General features: G+C 37.7%; 1 protein-coding gene across 3 annotated transcripts in view; it reads right to left on the bottom strand.

The window, feature by feature from the left end:
- Nucleotides 1-4471: 4471 nt before the first annotated feature.
- LOC121385351 (transient receptor potential cation channel subfamily M member 3-like) overlaps nucleotides 4472-21975 on the bottom strand; it is a 164357-nt gene continuing 146853 nt past the window's right edge. For all 3 annotated transcript variants that reach the window (XM_041515996.1, XM_041516005.1, XM_041516014.1), the window contains 8 exons: nucleotides 20154-20348; nucleotides 18517-18645; nucleotides 16812-17060; nucleotides 15353-15530; nucleotides 11944-12064; nucleotides 10845-11035; nucleotides 10030-10162; nucleotides 4472-7615 (listed from right to left, as the gene is read on the bottom strand). In XM_041515996.1, the coding sequence (XP_041371930.1) occupies nucleotides 6199-7615; nucleotides 10030-10162; nucleotides 10845-11035; nucleotides 11944-12064; nucleotides 15353-15530; nucleotides 16812-17060; nucleotides 18517-18645; nucleotides 20154-20348 (2613 nt within the window). In that variant the 3' untranslated portion in view covers nucleotides 4472-6198. The remainder of the gene's footprint in view (nucleotides 7616-10029; nucleotides 10163-10844; nucleotides 11036-11943; nucleotides 12065-15352; nucleotides 15531-16811; nucleotides 17061-18516; nucleotides 18646-20153; nucleotides 20349-21975) is intronic.

Below are 21975 nucleotides of genomic sequence, written 5' to 3'. Positions count from 1 at the left end.
GACACTATCCCAAGCCCTCCCTCGCCTTGTGTTGTCTTAGTTTCAGCAGGCCATATATATATATATATTTTAGCAGGACATACATGTATTTTCTTTTGGCGCCATGTTAAAATATAACAAGTATTCTGAGAGTACTGCTAAAGAAATACATGTCTCCTACTGGGGCGAACACATTTTCTTATCAAGGGCCATAACTCTGTCATAAATGGGTAAATCACCAGGAAAGTCAAACTTGGTATGTAGCAGGCATTATCAAAAACATATCTGGAAACTTATATGTGGGACAGACTGACAGACAGAAGTATGGAGATGAAATCCATAGTCCACTCCAGTTGGGCAAGTAAGGAACTAACTAATAACAGCAATTTAAGCCATATTTTACTTCGTATTCTGAGCCCTGCAAAGGTATTTAATTAAAAATATTCAACTGCGAGTCTTCTAGGATTTCTTACCACCAATTGTTGAAATCCTATATACCGTACTGTAAATCAGATTAATATTTCAATAATATTAACCATTATAATACAACATTTAAATGATTTGTTTTATTTGTAGTGAAAAAAGAAACAAATATATTCAGCAGTCTCTGATCAGTATGTCAACAAAAAAAGGTTGTGGTGAGACCAGACACCCATCCCCCATCCCCTGCCATCCTATGTAGTTATTATATATGCAACAGCCCATTAAGTGACATAAAGCTAGATGGACAAGGGCCGATTGGTAGAAAAACTATTTGTCAATAAATAATAAAATGTATGACTTAAAATAAATATTAAATACATATTACATACACACAGTTAGTCACATAGTACATACAGTAATGACAATGATGTAATAGGACATTTTAAACATATATAGTCCTATTAATACCACAATAATATGAAATATGTGGTAAATGGTAAATTATGGATGACATATCTATGCATCGTTACAAAATACCAATGAATGACAAGATAACATAAACATGATTACTAACCAACCAATGAATGACAAGTTGACACAAACATGATTTACAAATCCAACCAATGAATGACAAGTCAACACAAAGATGATTTACAAACCAACCAATGAATGAGCAATTGACAAAAACATCACTACAAACCAATTAAACAGTGAATAACAGGGTGACATAAAACATCAAAAACGAACCAATGAAAAACAAGTTTGACTCGGAAAGTGGGTGAGAAGAACAATTAGTTCAGTGACTTGTAAGTCAGTCTAAGTTATTCGTAAAACAAATTGCAGTATTTTACAGAATATACTGTAGATCTTGAAATTAACGCGTCCCTAAATTAATGCAAATGACGGTGGGCAGACTAAAATGCGACATGAAATTAATGCAAGGGGCCTCCCTTTGAAATATTACTTTCCTAGCAACACACATCCGTGTACTTTTGGGTTCAATTCAAGTTACAGTTGTCTTCAATGAGATCAACTTACTAACATATCTGTGTACACACCAGTTAGCCTGTTTAGTCCTTAGTGTTTTTGGTGAGATCAACTCCAAGCATATTTAGCAGCGTTCATTTACGTAATGGGTATGGTTACATAAATCTGGTTAAACATTAGCATATATGTACCATTACAACTGTATCTTCCTAAGAATGTAGACATATTTCAAAGTCATAACAAAAGAACAATTCACCCAACTAAGTTGCAGTGAACTTTAACAGTGAATTCAAAGAAAAAGTCGATCTCAGGATTAGTGTGCTAAAACCCATTCACACGTGATGTATCATGTCGGCTTTTGATTGGATGGCCAAAGACCCTGCAATCATCACGCGTGGCTGGCATATTGTACAATTAGTATGTCTCGTTTACAATGAATTGTGCTCCAGATGGTTTGTAAATGTATTAGAGTTTTAATCTTTGTTTTAAAAGAGTTTGACACATAGCTTGCTGGACTAGTCAACAATTAGTCAGACTTGCCTACAATGAATTGTTTTCTAGTTGTGTTATATGTTAGAATATTAATCTTTGTTTTGTTTTAGTAACATGGGACACATAGACAAAACATAGAAATAAATGTGTCATATTATTAATGCGAATAACACGAGCTCGTATTTTTCACATTAATATTATGATCGCATTAATTTCAGGATCTACAGTAACCAGCTATTTGTTTCTAAATCAAACGTGGCAGTTTATACATGTATTACAGTGTGGTCCATTTGTGATTTTTACTTCTAATTCCACATTTAATCCACTTCTGCTGGTACAAACAGTTTGGTTCTATTAAATACTGTAAACTGCACTCATTAGTTCTTTTCATTAATTTGTACATGCCACTGTAAGTATGACAATGCAATAACATAATGTCGAAAGTATGACATCACCTCCCCAATCAAAAACAAAAATAAAGTGCCCCTTTTTGAAGAAAAAAAAGTACCAAAAAACAAAGAAGTTTGTTTTGTTTATTGACACCATTAGAGCACACCGATTTATTTACACTGGCTTTTGGGTGTCTAAACATTTGGTAATTTTGACATTAAAGTCTTAGTGAGGAAACCCACTACATTTTCCTATTAATTTGCAAGGGATCTTTTACATGCACCATCCCACAGACAAGACAGCACATACCACAGCTTTTGATATTCGTCGTAGAGTACTGGGTGGAACAAAAAATGGTCCCACCGACAAGGATCGATCCTATAGAGACGGCTCATGAGGCAAGCGCTTTACCACTGGGCTACGTTCCGCCCAAAATTTGTTAACCATTTGCTCAGAGTGCCCTTTCAGGAAAGAAGGAAGGAAATGTTTTATTTAACGACGCACTCAACACATTTTATTTACGGTTATATGGCGTCGGACATATGGTTAAGGACCACACAGATATCGAGAAATGATATTTGTTCTATTTTTTCAACATTTAAGACTTGCACACATCTAAAATGAATTGCAATATGGACACTTTTCGTACATTAGACACCAAATAACCAGCTTAAAATGTGCTGATGCGTTGATAAACAAACATTCCTTTCATAACACAAATCATTTTAAAGTTTTAAAATTGCACAATTTTTATTTTCTGACATTTTATCCAGCTAAGACAAATTCAAATTGGCTACACATTTTCCAACAAAATTGTTAAATATAGATTTTTTTTTACCAGCTTAGGTTCTGTTTATTTAATTTAGCATGAGATGTTAAAACATGGATATGTACAATATACAACAGAACAAAACAGTCAAGTATAATGAACACAAATCAGTGTGACTCATCCATTAATTCATTATTTAAAGCACTTCATTGAGATAAACATTGAATGAGTACAGGTAAAACAAAGTGTATAGATAAAAAACAACAATTAAAACAGTTAAAACAAACAAAAATGACAGAACTTGTTTCTATAGGATAGAGGTAATACAAAGCAGTATACAGGACATGTGACATGCTGTAGTCTCTTACATATAAATAAAGTCCATACAATGTAGTTCAATTTGGATCTTGCATAGATCTGTTGAGTAATTATTTTTTATCAAATGATCCTGTCCAAATTTTTTTAGGGCAGATTTACAAAAGAAATTGATTTTTTTAGGCCTCTATAAAAAAAAAATTATTCAGTGGTTAAAGTTAAAGTATGTTTTGTTTAATGACACCACTAGAGCACATTGATTTATTAATCATCAGCTATTGAATGTCAAACATCGGGTAATTCTAACATACATGTACATATACAGTCTTAGAGAGGAAACCAGGTACATTTTTCCATTAGTAGTAAGGTATCTTTTATATGCACCATCCCACAGGCAGGACAGTACATACCACAGCTTTTTAAAATGGTTGTGGAGCACTGGCTGGAACGAGAAAAAGCCCAATGGTCCCACCGATAGGGATGAATCCTAAACCGACCATGCATCAGGCGAGCGCTTTACCACTGGGATTCGCCGCACCCCTGATTCAGTGATTATCAATTATAATGTTTACATATGAACGGCATTATATATACCTGATTTCCGTAGTATATGTCTGCACCATGTCAAAAAATATGCACATGGAAAACAGCTATCAGACATGTGTAACTTTCCTAAACAGCGGTTTCTATTTAATAATTTCCGGTAAATGCAGGTGTTTGGTCACACAATGTAAAAAAAAATAAAAATCTTATTTTGTTTGTATTAAAGACTTACAGCATCCAAATCAAACATGCAATTTTTTTTTTTTTGTAAATTCTGCAGCGTTAATTTCATCCACAGACAAATAAAAAAACCCAACCCCCCAACCCTACTCCCCCAAAACAAAAGCAATTAACACCTGGTTTAGCAACTCTACAGTAAAAAAGTTTGTTTTATTTAACGACGCCTCTAGAGCACATTGATTTTTATCTTATCATCAGCTATTAGACATCAAACATATGGTCATTCTGACATATTTCTTTAGAGGAAACCCGCTGCCACAACATAGGCTACTCTTTCTTATAAGCAGCAAGGGGTCTTTTATATGCACTTTCCCACAGACAGGACAGCACATACCATGGCCTTTGACGAACCCATTGTGGACCACTGGTTGTAACAGAAAATAGCCCAAACTGCAAATGGGTCTACTGAGAAGGATTGATCCGATGACCGACCGCTTCACGGGTGGACACGCTATTGATTGAGCTACATCCTGTTTCTGCAACTCTACACATGCTTAATACTAATGAAGCCTAAATGAAGGTTTGGCGCTAATGGTGACTTTTCCATTTGCACCATCGGCCTTAATCCTGGTACCAGCTCCCATTTAGCTCAGAGTGAGTTTTAACGACTAAAGACCACTACACCAACTTCTCTCTCACTAAACACCAACTCACTACCCTGGACAGACAAGTCTAGACAAGTGTAGATAGCTGAGGCGTTTATTCAGGCCCCGAGTTTTACAAAGCAATCTTAGCACTGAGGTCACCTTAAGTGCATATGGTAGCAATGCATGTACGGTGATCTCAGCTCCAAGATCGGTTTGTAAATCGGGGCCCAGAACTACTTGTTTTGATCTTAACTAGAGTGTATGAAAAATCAAGTGAAAATGAACTTCTCCTATTTGTTCGAATGATTAGGATGCACCCATTATCTTATGTAAGCTCTGGTTACCATTGGAATTTCTTGACACAAATATATCAACAAATATGCAATGCTTATACATACATGTACAATACGGTTTGAAAGCTTTGGCTTTTAGCCAACTCAATATTGTGTTTGACCACACATGGTATTGACAAATGTGTGAGATATTTTTTTTTTTATCACAGTTGAAGTGTTTCAGCGATAACAGAGAGCAGTATATACACAGATAACAATTTGATATAGGTGACAAAGTGTGCAAAAAAAAGGTACAGATATGGTTCAGTGTCATTCACAGAAAATGTCATTAAATATTTTTGCTGACTGTGTCACATTTTGATAGAGTGTAATCATCTGAATCCCACAAGAAAAGATATATTTGGTAACAGAAATGTGGTAAAACCTTTTATATTATATACAGAATTACATGCATAACACATGAAGAATATAAATCAAGAATTAATGCACACAACCTCCAAGAACTTTTGAAGTAAAACATATATTTATAATTATTAAAACAAAAAACATTTCATGGGATTAAATGTCTGTTATCAAAATCTGATTTGGTTTGAAAACAAAAATGCATGAATGAATTAATTAAGAATTAAAATGAATTAATTTTGGTTTTGGTTACATGCGCTGATATGAACGCACACACATTCCACTGATCCTGCATAGTTTGCAAAATGTTAGAACATAATGTAGAGCTAAATACAAAAGTTGATGTCATTGCAATCACTGGAAAAATAACACCCATACATGTACGTGTATTTCACCTTGGGACTTCGATGAAGTTAGACCGAAAGAAGACGAAGGAGGAGACAGAGAAATACATAAATAGGGCTGCACAAGGCAGAAATTGACAAATGACTGCTATAAAATATAATTTATCTAACAATTTGTATTTATCACAGTCAGGAGAAGGTAAAAGAAGAGAAGTGAAGAGAGAGACTGAAAGGGAGACCGAGAGACAGAGAGAGAGAGAGACAGAGACAGAGGAGGCCGATACACAACCAGAAACAGGTAGAGACAGAGAGAGATACCGATAGTCCATGAGAGACAGATGAGAGAAAGACACAGATAGAGAGACAGAGAGAAAGAGATATGTAAGGGAGAGATTTACAAATAACAGCTATAAAATATAATCTGTGTTGTTTGTCTATGCCTGGGTGTGTTGATCACAGTCGGGCGAGGAGTTGGATATTTTAATCTGTGGAAACAAGGGCGTGGTTTCGTCTTCCTCCAGCTCTTCACTCCCGTCCCCCTCCTCATCGTGGGTGGACCTCGCACTAGTCAACGCCAGCTCCGCAGCGACCACCATCGCGATGTCGGTGAGGTTGTCGCTGTCATCGAGGGAGATCTGTCGCAGGCGGTGTCGGATGACTCGCTCCATCTTCCGGTGCTCCACCTCCTCCGCCTGCTTCAGGAGCTGCTTCTCGCTTCGGTACGCGGGCGTCTCCAGCGGATCCGACTTGCCGTGAAAGCTCTCCGAGAAGAAGATGTTGCCTGACGCGGGGCTTCTCGTCGGGCTGCGGTCGGCAACGCAGGAGGTGTCTATCTCGTCCATTATCGTTGTGTACTCGGCATGGAAGGGAACCAGAATGGAAGATAAGTCTTTGACGGCCGATTGCGGGATGCTGTCGGAAACGGGAGTGTTTGAGAATGATGAAATGATTGGAATCGAGTGAGATGGGGAGAGGGGCAGCACTTCCGGTGATATTGGGGTGGATGCAGACTTATGTTCTCTGGTGCCTAATTGCTGCTGCTGCCGAGTTTCTATATCCAGAGAGGCAGGTTTCTTGACACCAACTGTTGACGTTGACGTCTCCGAAGGCAGTTTTACCACGGTGAATATTGCATTTGTGTCCGGGATCACGGTCACATCAGCTGCTGACGACACAACAGAATCTGCGAAACGAACAAAACTGGGTGTCTTCAACCTGTCGACAGGGCCTCCTCTCTTGATTTTGATGGAAGACAACAAGGGTCCCTGCCTCCTCAGCAGTAGAGGTGTTTTTCTCTCCGTGGATGTCAACGACGACTTCACCGACAATGTTGGCGTGGACGATGCTGAAGTATTCGAGTTCGACTCTGCAGGCAACCTCTTGTCCTCCTCCCCGACGGACTGGCTGTCGTCCTGGTACTGCGGCTCCGACGAGAAGCTGTTTCCGCTGAGCTGGCGACCGCGCGAGTAGTTGGTGAACCGCTCGATCTGTTCGTGCTCCACGGGTCTCTTCGAGTGCACGAGGACAGGAGACGGGATGCTGTGCAGCAGCACGGTGCTGTCGTTGATGTTGTCGATGCTGCGACTCTGCGATGCATGCTGTCGGCCCTCTCCAATGGTCATAGAGTCGTACGAGTCATGGCTTTCCTGCAGGTTGCTATGGCCAGACATACTGAAGTGTCCCTGTGAGTCGGGCCGCAACAGATGCATCTGGATGTTGTAGACGCTCTCCTGGGTGAGCATCGCGATCTCCTCCAGGCGGCCAAGGCGGTAGTCAACCGTCTGCAGCGACAGCTTGATCGTGTTCTCCTTCTGGTTGATGTCGTCCACACGCATCGACATGTTCTCCACTCTGAGAGAAAAAACAGGAGGAAAAACATTACTGTAGAATACTTTATTTTCGCGTGGAATTTATTTTCGCGTTTTTCGCGTGTGAATGAAATTTGTGAAAATATATTCCACACGAAAATAAAGGCCGACAAAAAAGAAAGAAAAAATGTAGTCTCGTTCAACTATACCACATTAGTTTCCGATGTACGAGGCTAGTAGTAACAAAGCCGTGCTCCCTCCTGTCACGGAACAAACCACAAAACACAAAAGCTGTTTAAAACTTTAAATCAAGAACATGATGACAAGTACATACATGATAATAAAACAATACTAACATTAAAAAGCTTTATGCTGTTTTCCTTCGCATGTGCTAGCGATCAGTTCATCGGACAGAGTCGACACGTGTTCAATGACGGAAGTGAAAAAATCCGGACTGGGCTATGTTCAGATGTTTCACAATTTGATTTTTATTTTTCGCAAAGGCCTGCAAGTCTGAAACCTGTTCGTATTAAATCTGTTTTTCCTTTCATAGCATCATGTGCGCCACTGGGCATGAATGGGTTTAATCGTAATCAGACGTAAATCAAACTTAAGTTACTGAGTACTAGTAGCTTGTGCCTTCAAATTTCATTTTGTTTGTTTTTGGTTTTTATTTTTATAACAATTATAAGGATTAAGAAAAACTGCATGCGGTAAGCACCTTCTGTAAGCTTATTAACTTGTAAACAATAAAGTCTTGATTGGTTAAAGCAGGAACACTATTGTTTTATGTGTATAGCACTCGTGTGTACATGTAGGATTAGTTCTACAGATTAGCGTAACAACCGGCAAAACTAAGTTCCGTTTTTAAAACTAAATTATTGACATCTGTACTTCGTTTTTTTATTGATGGGGGTTGAGGGATTCGCGAAAATAAATGTTCGCGAACTGACCCAGTTTAATTAAATCGCGAACATTTGATCCCGCGAAAATAAAGTATTCTACAGTAATTAATTAGGAGATAACCATATGGAGTTTTTAGATTTGCAGGTGTTATTGTCTATTTGATCCCGCAAATGTCATTTTTGAAAAAATGAAATATTTGCGGGCATCAAATAGACAATAACACCCGCAAATCTAAAAACTTGTTATGGTTTTGTCCATTGTAAACTGGATCGTTTTTCTTCAGAACTAACTGTATATTTGGTATTTCTTGAAAAAAATACCTGGCTACAATCTAACTGTAGACCCTTGAATTGTCAACTTCGCCTGTTCCAATTGCCAATGACATCATTTTCTAATGACGTCATTAGCTTTCCGGGTGTTATTGTCTATTTGATCCCGGAAAAAGAATGTAATTAACCAATGACAATACAGAACACACTCGCAGTCAGTTTACAATTTAAATTTAAGATAAAATGAAATAAAGACAGTAAACCAGAATGTCCTCAAGACCGGACCCTCTGTAAACCAGAATTCCCTCAAAACCGGAACTCTTAGAGTCTCGTTCTAAAAAGCAGGACAGAACTTAACCTCTCTAAACCGGATCCCTCTTAAAACCTGACATTCGTCTTGGTACCAAGGGCGTCCGGTTTAGAGGGGTTTCACTGTACATACAGAATGAAAATTGGTAATGTATATATATATATATATATAAAAAAGTCCAGAAAATTTAATAATGGGGATCGGTTAGGAGAAATGATGGTCAAAAATGGTGTACCCTATTCAGAATGGATGCAACATTAACTGAAACCAGACTGTAAGTTTTGGATGGAGAATATACAATAATAAAAAACCCAGAAACATTTAAAAAAAAATTAAATCTGGATAAATTCTGAAAACATTCATTTCTGTACACATGCACTATCATGTTATTCACTTTGTAAAGGAAAAACATAACTTATATACTAGTATTCACTTTGTAAAGGAAAAACATAACTTATATATATGTGTGAATCTGTCAATATGGAGAAATTGGAAAATCGGATAAAACAGAACAAATATTGAGCATGTGTTAATAAAGATAAAGATAAATTTTACTGCAAATAAACATTCCAAATTTGGAACTGGATGCAAAATGTGTAATATGTTTACAAGCATAACACAGATAAATGGGATACTAAGCTAATTATTGGTTAATACACGTATAATCATAAACAAGTTTACACAACAAACCTGCACAAGACTTCTGTGTACAAGACAACCATTTTACGGACAATTAACATTAATTTATGATTAGTTATGATATGCCATTACTTTCAATCTGTTTTATTATTAAATGGCAAATGGAATGTTTGATGCAATGAGTGTTGTGTTTTTAAAGGGGTTCACTATAATTCACAAAACCCTACAATCAGTTATGTACATGTAGGTAAAAATCATGCATAGACTTCTGGTTATACCCACAACTTAGAAATATTGAAATATTGTCCCCTGCATTAATTATGTCAAGTTTACCTTTCATTAATGATACGGATTCTCTCCTCGGAACTCGACTGAAATTTGTTTTCTTTTTCGCGGAAATAATCTTCTACACACTCTTCCTCAAAGTCGTGCAGTTTTTCTGTGTCTTCATGGGATAAAAATAATTCTGAAAAAAGAATTGCTGGGAATTAAAAATGTTTCATCTTCCAAAAACTTATTCAGTATCACTCCTATGTGCATCAACAGATATTCATCTTCATGCATTTTACTCTTTTTTTCTTTGTTTTAAACTACACATTTTAAAATTATAACATGCACTGTGATGAACATATATAGGTGCAACTATAAACCAAGTTTCAATTCGCTAAAATTTATAGTTTATGAGAAATAGAGCTAAACACAAACACTTAGGGTTGGAGCTAAATACAAAAGTCTAGCTAGCAAAAACTTTACATTTTAAAACTTAGATATACACCAACGTCCAAAAGAAACTTTACATTTTAAAACTTAGATATACACCAACGTCCAAAAGAAACTTTACATTTTAAAACTTAGATATACACCAACGTCCAAAAGAAACTTTACATTTTAAAACTTAGATATACACCAACGTCCAAAAGAAACTTTACATACATAACATTTGAATACTTTGATAAATATTGTTGCTAATTTAAAAGAAACAATTTACAAATACTTTGCATGCATCACAACGTGCATTGTAACGTTTAGATATTGAACTTCATGATACTTTCATATCCCACCGTACCGTTTGTTGTTTTTCTACAATACCGTTTCAAGCCTCATAAAGTTTCTTTTGGACGTCAGTATAGAAAAGCTGTGACTCTTACTTAAGCCGTTATCGAAGAGATCCCTCTTTCCCTGGACCCGTCGTTTGATGTAGCGGAGGATTAGGTAGAGGTGACTGACGATGATGAGCGGGGGCGGCAGGATGGGGCGCATCTCATACTCCTGAATCAGCTGGTAACGCTGAAACTTCCAGATCTTCATAGAGTTCGCATTGTTTCGGATAAATGTTGCACTGCAAGAACAAGAACAAATACAGTGTACAAAATATTGATTATTAAATGTATCCATATTCATTTTTAAATTTCAAAATTTTCATAGAGTTCGCATTGTTTCGGATAAATGTTGCACTGAAAGAACAAGAACAAATACAGTGTACAAAATATTGATTATTAAATGTATCCATATTCATTTTTAAATTTCAAAATTTTCATAGAGTTCGCATTGTTTCAGATAAATGTTGCACTGCAAGAACAAGAACAAATACAGTGTACAAAATATTGATTATTAAATGTATGTATATTCATTTTAAAATTTCAAAATTTTCATGGAGTTGGCATTGTTTCGGATAATTGTTGCACTGCAAGTAGAAAAAATAGAAGAAGAAGAAATTATGATAAGTATGTATTATATGGTTTAAATCTATTTTACTGTATACTTTGTCTTCCCATTTATGAGTAAAAAGTGTAAATCATACTTTTGTTTGCAGGTAAATGCCACAAAATGTCTTACAAAATACCTACCTGTATGCTAAATGTTCCAAACACTATTTGAAAACAAGAATGACATTGTTATTCATACACGTCATTCTAGAGCACTTTACATATCCACAGTCAGGGACAATCGCACATATTATGTCACTTTTCAAGGGAGTTAACTCTTGGTAATTTAGTTTTTAGTCAAAAAACAATTTCAAATATTTTAAAAAATAAACGTGATAGCTTTTATTGAAAATGGAAAACATCTGTAATGTCATCATCTCCTGACACCTGACTATGATTTGGCAAAACAATTTTTGTCTAGTTTCAACTTTACTATAAATTTGACCTTTAATATTTCTAAACAGACAAGACCGTTCTCTGTGCCATCTGTCCTACACTACCATCACCGAAGTTGAAACATCAGTTGACACAGGCAACTCACTTGAATCTGGCGATAAGTAAATTCACCATGAGGATGTTGGCCACCAACAGATAACAACACATGAGGGCGGGCGCGATCCAGGAACCGTACACACACTCCAGTCCATTAGTATTCTCACACGCTGTAACAGAAAGAAACACATGAGGGCAGGCGCGACCCAGGAACCGTACACACACTCCAGTCTGTTAGTATTCTCACACGCTGTAACAGAAAGAAACCAACACATGAGGATGGGCACGATCCAGGAACCGTACACACACTCCAGTCTGTTAGTATTCTCACACGCTGTAACAGAAAGAAACCAACACATGAGGACGGGCACGATCCAGGAACCGTACACACACTCCAGTCTGTTATTATTCTCACACGCTGTAACAGAAAGAAACCAACACATGAGGATGGGCACGATCCAGGAACCATACACACACTCCAGTCCATTAGTATTCTCACACGCTGTAACAGAAAGAAACCAACACATGAGGATGGGCACGATCCAGGAACCATACACACACTCCAGTCCATTAGTATTCTCACACGCTGTAACAGAAAGAAACACATGAGGGCGGGCGCGATCCAGGAACCGTACACACACTCCAGTCTGTTAGTATTCTCACACGCTGTAACAGAAAGAAACCAACACATGAGGATGGGCACGATCCAGGAACCATACACACACTCCAGTCCATTAGTATTCTCACACGCTGTAACAGAAAGAAACACATGAGGGCGGGCGCGATCCAGGAACCGTACACACACTCCAGTCTGTTAGTATTCTCACACGCTGTAACAGAAAGAAACACATGAGGGCGGGCGCGATCCAGGAACCATACACACACTCCAGTCTGTTAGTATTCTCACACGCTGTAACAGAGAAACAAACACATGAGGATGGGCACGATCCAGGAACCATACACACACTCCAGTCCATTAGTATTCTCACACGCTGTAACAGAGAAACACATGAGGGCGGGCGCAATCCAGGAACCATACACACACTCCAGTCCATTAGTTTTCTCACACGCTGTAACAGAAAGAAACACATGAGGGTGGGCGCGATCCAGGAACCGTACACACACTCCAGTCCATTAGTATTCTCACACGCTGTAACAGAAAGAAACCAACACATGAGGACGGGCACGATCCAGGAACCGTACACACACTCCAGTCTGTTAGTATTCTCACACGCTGTAACAGAGAAACAAACACATGAGGGCGGGCGCGATCCAGGAACCGTACACACACTCCAGTCTGTTAGTATTCTCACACACTGTAACAGAGAAACAAACACATGAGGGCGGGCGCGATCCAGGAACCGTACACACACTCCAGTCTGTTAGTATTCTCACACGCTGTAACAGAGAAACAAACACATGAGGGCGGGCGCGATCCAGGAACCGTACAAACACTCCAGTCTGTTAGTATTCTCACACGCTGTAACAGAAAGAAACACATGAGGGCGGGCGCGATCCAGGAACCATACACACACTCCAGTCCATTAGTTTTCTCACACGCTGTAACAGAAAGAAACACATGAGGGCGGGCGCGATCCAGGAACCGTACACACACTCCAGTCCATTAGTATTCTCACACGCTGTAACAGAAAGAAACCGACACATGAGGACGGGCACGATCCAGGAACCGTACACACACTCCAGTCTGTTAGTATTCTCACACGCTGTAACAGAAAGAAACCAACACATGAGGACGGGCACGATCCAGGAACCGTACACACACTCCAGTCTGTTAGTATTCTCACACGCTGTAACAGAGAAACAAACACATGAGGGCGGGCGCGATCCAGGAACCGTACACACACTCCAGTCTGTTAGTATTCTCACACACTGTAACAGAGAAACAAACACATGAGGGCGGGCGCGATCCAGGAACTGTACACACACTCCAGTCTGTTACATGAGGGTGGGCGCGATCCAGGAACTGTACACACACTCCAGTCTGTTAGTATTCTCACACGCTGTAACAGAGAAACAAACAAACACATGAGGGCAGGCGCGATCCAGAAACCATACACACACTCCAGTCCATTAGTATCGTATCAGGACCAACCCATAGCATTATACCTCTACAATTAAATGTTGAGGCAAAGTCTGCACGTACATGTACTAGAACATATATTTTACATGTCAGATAGTAAATATATTAACTAGTAGAATCAAATTCTGAATTAGTTACTGACTTGGCAAGTCTATGGATTTCTATTACCAAAAAAAGTTTGTTTTGTTTAACCACTAGAGCACATTGAGTTATTAATCATCGGCTATTGAATGTCAAACATTACGTAATTTTGACACATAGTCTTAGCGAGGAAACCCTCTACATTTTTACATTAGTAGCAAGGAATCTTTTATATGCATCATCTCACACCACATACCAGTCGTGGTGCACTGGCTGGAACGAGCTTGATCCTAGACCGACCGTGCATCAGGCGAGGGCTTTATCACTGGGATACGTCCTGCCCCTTTCCATTACAAATAAATGAATGATTGTTTAACGACACCCCAGCACAAAAAATACATTGGCTAATGGGTGTCAAACTATGGTAAATGCAAAAATAATATGATGAACCAAATCAAGATAAAAATTCAACAATTAAATTAAAACACAGTGTAAAGAACTGTGCAAAAATACAAATATCACAGATATATAAAATTAAAAGTTAGAATAAAAGACATCACAAATATCTTTTCTAGTGTCTGTAAGATGAGCACACTCCACCAAAATATGGCGTACCATCAGAGTACACTGACAGTGGACACACTGCAGTGGAAGATCTTTCTTCAAGATAAATGAATGGGTCAAGTATGTATGATCGATGCAGGCAGGACACAAGACTATTTCATCCTTCCTGCACTGTCTATAGGAGAACTGCCACTCTCCCAAGACTGGCTTGATAGCATGAAACTTGTTCGCAACCGCATCGTCCCAATCATAAAAGATAAATTGATTGATACTATGTTTAAAATCGGTATACGGTACACCAACCCTGGCATGAGGTAAATCAAAAGCAGACTTGGCAGCAGAATCTGCCTTTTCACTGCCACTGATACCAACATGGCTGGGCACCCAACAAAATATAATATCTTTATTGGCAATGGATAAAAAGACACACTTTCGTATCACCATTCCAATTAAGGGATGGTCCAACTTCATGTTTCTTTCCATTACGAAGACATGTAGGAACCCAAATGGATTCTTGTAGGATTTCACCAAAAACAAAGAGTTCTAATTTTCTCCCCTTTCTTTTCAGAAACATAATATTCATAGACAAAATACCTGCTTATATATCATCTTAAATTGCTTATATATATTTTTTTTTAAATACACTACATCATTTATTAGGTCAACAAGCAAGTTAGTTAGTTAGGTCTTTTTTTAAATCTAGATAACTTACGATCAATTTCTTCAGCAAACAGTTCACCGTAAATCATCCAGTAGGGGTAGAACCAGACATTTCGGAGGACGAGCGCCCACTTCAGCTGCTTCCCGTTGTTGATGATAGACTGCCGCACAATGCCGAAACTTGTCACCACAATAAACAGTATTATAATAAAATACGCCATGTCAACTATCTGGAAAATACAGAAGAAATGATGTATTATGTTCACAGTTTTGAAGAGAAAGAAAAGAAAGGAAAATAGGAGAAAAGGAAATGAAGGAAGTAGTAGTTAAGGGAAATAAATATTTATTTAATATAATAATTATAAAAAAGGAAATGAATGTTCGTTTAACAACACCCCAGTATATTGTCTAATCAGCAGCCATTATTTTATGCACTTCCCCCATAAACAGGACAGTACATACCATAGTTGTTGATGTACCAGTTGGTGTGCACTGGTTGGGATAGGGGGGTGGGAATTACTCTGCAGAGTAAAAGTTTTTTTTGTTCAAGGACACCACTAGAGCACATTGATAAAGTAATTATCAGCTAGTGGATGTCAAACATTTGGTAATTCTGACTTGTAGTCATTATAAGAAATCTGCTTCATTATTCCATTAGTAGTAAGAAAAAAGAAGAACTTTATTTTGTTTAATGACACCACTAGAGCACATTGATTTAATAATCATTGTCTATTGTAAACCGGCTACATTTTTTCATTTGTAGCAAGAGATCTTTTATATGTACCATCCCACAGACAGGACAGCACATACCACGGTCTTTAATATATCAGACATGGTGCACTGGCTGGAACGAGAAATGGCCCAATGGAGCCAGTGACGGGGATTGATCCCAAACCGACCACACATCAAGCAAGCACTTTACCACTGATATACCAGTGTTGAGAATGGGTCGACAAGGGAGTTTGATCCTATGACCCTTCCATGAAGTGTCAGACTAACTGTGAAACCCATCACTGGTGAGCTACGTACATGTCCTATCCAGTGTCAGATTAACTCTGTTAATTAATGAATGTAACAAATACTATGGGCCTTACAACTGACCTATTAGTTTATTAGGCCTTCTGACTGCAATTCGAGGCTATTTTTACTTTTATCACTACGCAAGCTTATGGAGAAGGCCTTGTAAGTTGTATAACTTATGTTTAATCCATTTGTTCTTTAAAAACCAATAAAATATGTTACAATCAAGCAAGCTTATGGTAGTGGAAGGTGGGGTGGGGGTGAGGGTGAGGGTGGGGGGTGGGGTCTTGTGGGGGTGGTGCATGTATAATATGCTACAGTTTTGCTTTCGGGCCTTGTAGCTACCTAATCTGGCACTTATCAAACCACTTGAAAGACTACAGTTACAAAGGCCACAAAATAAGGAAGGAAGGAAGGAAGGAAGGAAGGAAGGAAATGTTTTATTTAATGATGGACTTAACACATTGGACACAAAATAAAGAAATTCTTACCAGTTTTCCAATAATCTTTACGTAAGGCCCTAAATACTTGTTGACGCTGAGTATTTCGAGGATGCGTATGAACCAAAAGACGATGTCGACGGTGTACACAATACGTCCGGCCTCAACGGTCGTCAGGTGGAGCCTCAGTCCAACACCGATGGCAAACAGAGAGATGGCCAGCGTGTCCCAGATGTTCCACAGTTCTCCAATAAACACCTGCAGCTTCAGAGAGATCTTGTCCGGCTCCGAGGCAAGAATCTAAAAAGGAAATGAAGGAAATGTTTTATTTAATGACGCACTCAACACATTTTATTTACCCGGTACCGTTATATGATGTCGGACATATGGTTAAGGACCACACAGATATTGAGGGAGGAAACCTGCTGTCGCCACTTCATAGACTACTCTTTTCAATTAGCAGCAAGGGATCTTTTATATGCACCATCCTATAGACAGGATAGCACATAACACAGCCTTTGATGTACCAGTCGTGGTGCACTGGCTGGAATGTGAAATAGCCCAATGGGGCCACCAACGGGAATCGATCCCAGCAAGAATCTAAAAGACATTATTTAAAACTTGGCATAAATTTTAAATATTAAAATACTACATTTACATGTACACAAAGGAAAAAACATTAGGATGGAATTTACAAAGTTGATTTTAGTTTTACATGCATATATTTACATATATTTACATATATTTACAATGCTTAAAGGGAGTTTGCAACCATTGTAACATGTTTTCCACTGATAGAACATTTTAATAACTAAAGTTACCTATTATATACTCTGCAGTTTAAAGAAACATCAAGATACAAGATATTTTCTAAATTAATTTTTAAAATTTAAATGAATAAAACAAGAATTCCATAAAATTAAATGTCTTGCCTACCCTAAACATTTTTCAGTACAATGTGATGTACATCCAAGTTTCACTACGCTAGGACTTATAGTTTGTGAACCAGCCTCGGTGGTGTCGTGGTTAAGCCATTGGACATGCGGCTGGTAGGTACAGTTTGCAGCCCGGTACAGGCTCCTACCCAGAGCGAGTTTTAATGACTCAATGGGTAGGTGTAACACCATCACACCCTCGTCTCTCTCACTAACCACTAACAACTAACCCACTGTCCTGGACAGATAGCCCAAATAGCTTAGGTGTGTGCCCAGGAAAGTGTGCTTGAACCTTAATTTGATATACCGGGTAAGAACTGAAATAAGTTGAAATTAACTGAATAGTTTGTGAGAAATGAATCTAAATACGAAACTTTAATGTAAAAGTTGACACTCTCACCGGAAAATAATACCTATATGTAAAAATGTTTTTATTAATTTTATACTGATTTTTTGTTTTTAACTAAGAAATGTTTGAATAGTAATACATGTACCTGTATCGCGGCTTTTGACTTAGACACGGCAAGACAAAAACCATTACAACACAAAAGTGCCTAGAATAAATTCTTATTGTACTAGAAACAATGCTACATACTCTTAAATTGTGCTATGACTGTGTTGAAATGACCATATGTTTGACATCCAATAACCAATGATTAATAAATCAATGTGCTCTAGTGGTGTCGTTAAACAAAACAAACTTCTTCTTAAATCGTGCAGATATACATTAAATTTACCAAATTTGCACTTGCTAAAATAACCTATACATGGACAGTGTCGATAATACCAACTAAAATTGACAGTAAAAACATATATTTTACCTGTCGAATCTTTTCCGTAGCTAGAGTGAAAATGTAAACAATAACGTAGTACTCCTGCCAGTGAGGTTTAGTTTTGAACTCTGCCAGGAGGCAGTACGCAAAGAACATAAGGAAGGATAAGTAAGCCATCTGAAAAAGACAAAGTTTACATACAAATGATTACAGTGGGTTCCACATAATTGCATGTTGAATATCATGGCTAACTGAACTGTTTACTGAAAGACAAAACCAAATCCTATTTTTACATGTAAAATAGGGCTTCTAATTGCATGATTCCGAAGGCTGATATCGAGGATTTCAAGAATGAAAATGGCTGTATTTGAAAATAATAAACCTGGCTGTAAATGCACTGTGAAAATGCCCTACTGCAGCTTTGGTTATCAATATAGTGAAACGAGAGTCCATGATGTTGTCAAGAGGAAATAGCATCCAAAAATAGACTAGGGCTTCTTGAGGTATGTGTATTTTTAGAATATAAAAAATGTATTTCATGTTATTACAAACATCAGGATGACCGGGGTCAGTGTTTATAAAACATTTTTAGAGTCCAGACTCAATCTCTACTGATGTCACACGTAAACAATTTGTATGGCGTTGCCATAACGTTCACGTCTCAGACTCTATTAGTCTCGAGTCTAGACTCAAAAAGTTTTATAAGCACCAGGCCAGAAACACTTTGGATGTTCAGAAATGGATGATCTAAGCAATAAAATGCAAGGAATGTCTAATTTAAATTATCAAAAACCACTTTAATAGTGATAGGTGCGTTGTAGAATTCATACACCTTCTTGCCAAACCTGAGTTAGCAGATCTGCCTACTGTTTGAGTTATTAACCAGTTTGTACACATACTGTGTGAGCCCAGAATTTGGTGAAGGGTGCGTTGTAGAATATTACCCAGACTGAACACATACCGTGTGGGCTCAGAATTTGGTGATGGGTGTGTGATGGTAGTACTAAACCAAATAACTTCCGGCTGGGTCAAAGTTCAAGGTGCTTTTGATAGAGAAGTGAACACCACAAGTCCTGTGATTGGTGATAAATGTGAGTGTGTTGGTTGTACCAAAAAATAGTTTCATCTGAGTAAAAAAAAAATGCAATTTTATGTCATCTAGTATCACTGTGTCAAGTAGCCGTGTGCTTGAAACATGAATGGGGTACCTGTAAAAAAAAAGTACTCGAATTTGTTGCGAAACTAGAGTAGTCATAGACGCTACCCGTTATCTCAGAAATGAGCAGTTTTAGCCATATATGTTACTACTGTCTTCTTTGGGATTTGATTTGGTAGTATACACCCTTATAGAATATTAACCAGATTGTACACATTATGTGTGGGCTCAGAATTTGGTGATGGGTGCGTTGTAGAATATTAACCAGTTTGTACACATACCGTGTGGGCCCATAATTTGGTGATGGGTGCATTGTAGAATATTAACCAATTTGTACACATACCGTGTGGGCCCAGAATTTGGTGATGGGTGCATTGTAGAATATTAACCAGTTTCTACACATACCGTGTGGGCCCAGAATTTGGTGATGGGTGCATTGTAGAATATTAACCAGTTTCTACACATACCGTGTGGGCCCAGAATTTGGTGATGGGTGCATTGTAGAATATTAACCAGTTTCTACACATACCGTGTGGGCCCAGAATTTGGTGATGGGTGCATTGTAGAATTCGTACACCTTCTTGCCAAGCCTGAGAGGACTCTTCTTCTTCTTGAACGGGAGGTTCGAGTGGATGCTCACATCGACAGGTAATGTGCCGTTCTCCTTCGTTGCTGTTTGCATAGTGGAGTTGAAACTCGTCTCAAGGTCGTCACCAAAATCATTCTAAAACAAGGGAAAGGGAAATTAATTACACTAATTACAATGTAGTCACTGAATCTTGGTTTCAAGCCATCATTAAAATCACTCTGAACTGAAAATATGGTAATTAATTGGGCTAAGACATTACCGACAGTTTCCAAAATAATTTGAACAAAAAATTCATTTGCATAATTTTAATCAACATTAACTGGTCTAAAATATCATAAAAATATGAAAAATAATCCTTACCGATTCAAATATAAACTTTATTTTATGTATTTATAAACATTTTAAGTGAAAATATGCGAGTAAAAGTTGTACATTTGTACTCCCTCAACCAGGTTTTTGTCAAAAATTAATCGAGTAGTCAGAATGTTAAAGTAAGGAGCAAAAAAAAAAAATGAAGATTTGTAATGAAGTTCAAGTTGAAGGCGGAATGAGGAAAACCAGAGTTAAAAAACCCACAGAATTAACAGTCACGAGAAAAAAAAAAAAAAAAAAAAATTAAGTAAAATAGTCACAACCAAGGAAAGGAAAATAATCTCGAAAGAAGTATGTAAATTAAAAAAAAAAAAACACAACACAAAACAGATATAAAGAAATAGGAAATACTATTCAAATGCAAATAATTAGAAGTATGTATCAAGGTAAATTAAAACAAAATAAACACAACACAAAACATATAAAGAAATAGGATATACTATTCACATAGAAAGAATTAGAAGTTAATAAAATCATGAAACATGAAATAGTAACAATAATTGAAATGTAGTAAATTAGTATTTTTAATAAAGAAAACAAAAACAAAAACAAAAAACAAAAAAACAACAACAAAATGAAAAATGAGCAATTAAAAATCTTGGGTTAAAACAAAAAGTAGCATAAAAGAAATAAAATGTTAAAATGTTAACATAATACAATGTGACACAAGTTATTGGTCCGTCAGTGTAAAGCCGATGACTGGGGTAGCATAAAGAACATTTTTAATAATAAAAGCAAAAGTGGTTGTGTGGAAAGTACTTTGTTGTTCTTCATATATTTAAAAGTAAAAAAATATATAAAAAAATTGTTTAACGCAGGGCTTCTAGATTATGGTAGCCCCACTCCCATGGCTAGTGATATTCAATGTTGGGCTAGTAAATAACTACTATTGCCATGCCCGGCAGCTAGTGAATATTTGTGGTCAAATGTTGCAGTTACGTCTATTTTGTAAATATAAATATCCTGCCCACACCCAACCCCTCAAATTTTTTCCATGTCAAAGTCTGTTACACAATATTTAACTTTAACGCCAGCCTTAGGCAAACCTGTTACAACTGACAAACATTGAACAGACAGTAGAGCCAATGAAAAAAACAACAGAAAAATTTCTGGACTTGAGTAAAACCTGTGAAGCACCATCAAGCAGCAGGCAAGAACCTCCACACACACACACACACAAGACTGGAACAGGCAATGACAGCGAACAAGACCTCACACACACACAAGACTGGAAACAGGTGATGACAGTGAACAAGACCTCCACACACACACACACACAAGACTGGAACAGGCGTTGACAGTGAACAAGACCTCCACACACACACATACACACACAAGACTGGAAACAGGTGATGACAGCGAACAAGACCTCCACACACACAAGACTGGA

This window comes from Gigantopelta aegis, chromosome 2, assembly GCF_016097555.1.
Source record: "Gigantopelta aegis isolate Gae_Host chromosome 2, Gae_host_genome, whole genome shotgun sequence".
Taxonomy (NCBI): domain Eukaryota; kingdom Metazoa; phylum Mollusca; class Gastropoda; order Neomphalida; family Peltospiridae; genus Gigantopelta; species Gigantopelta aegis.
Note: the sequence above shows the minus strand (reverse complement) of the source record. Positions and strands in the feature narration are given on the sequence as shown.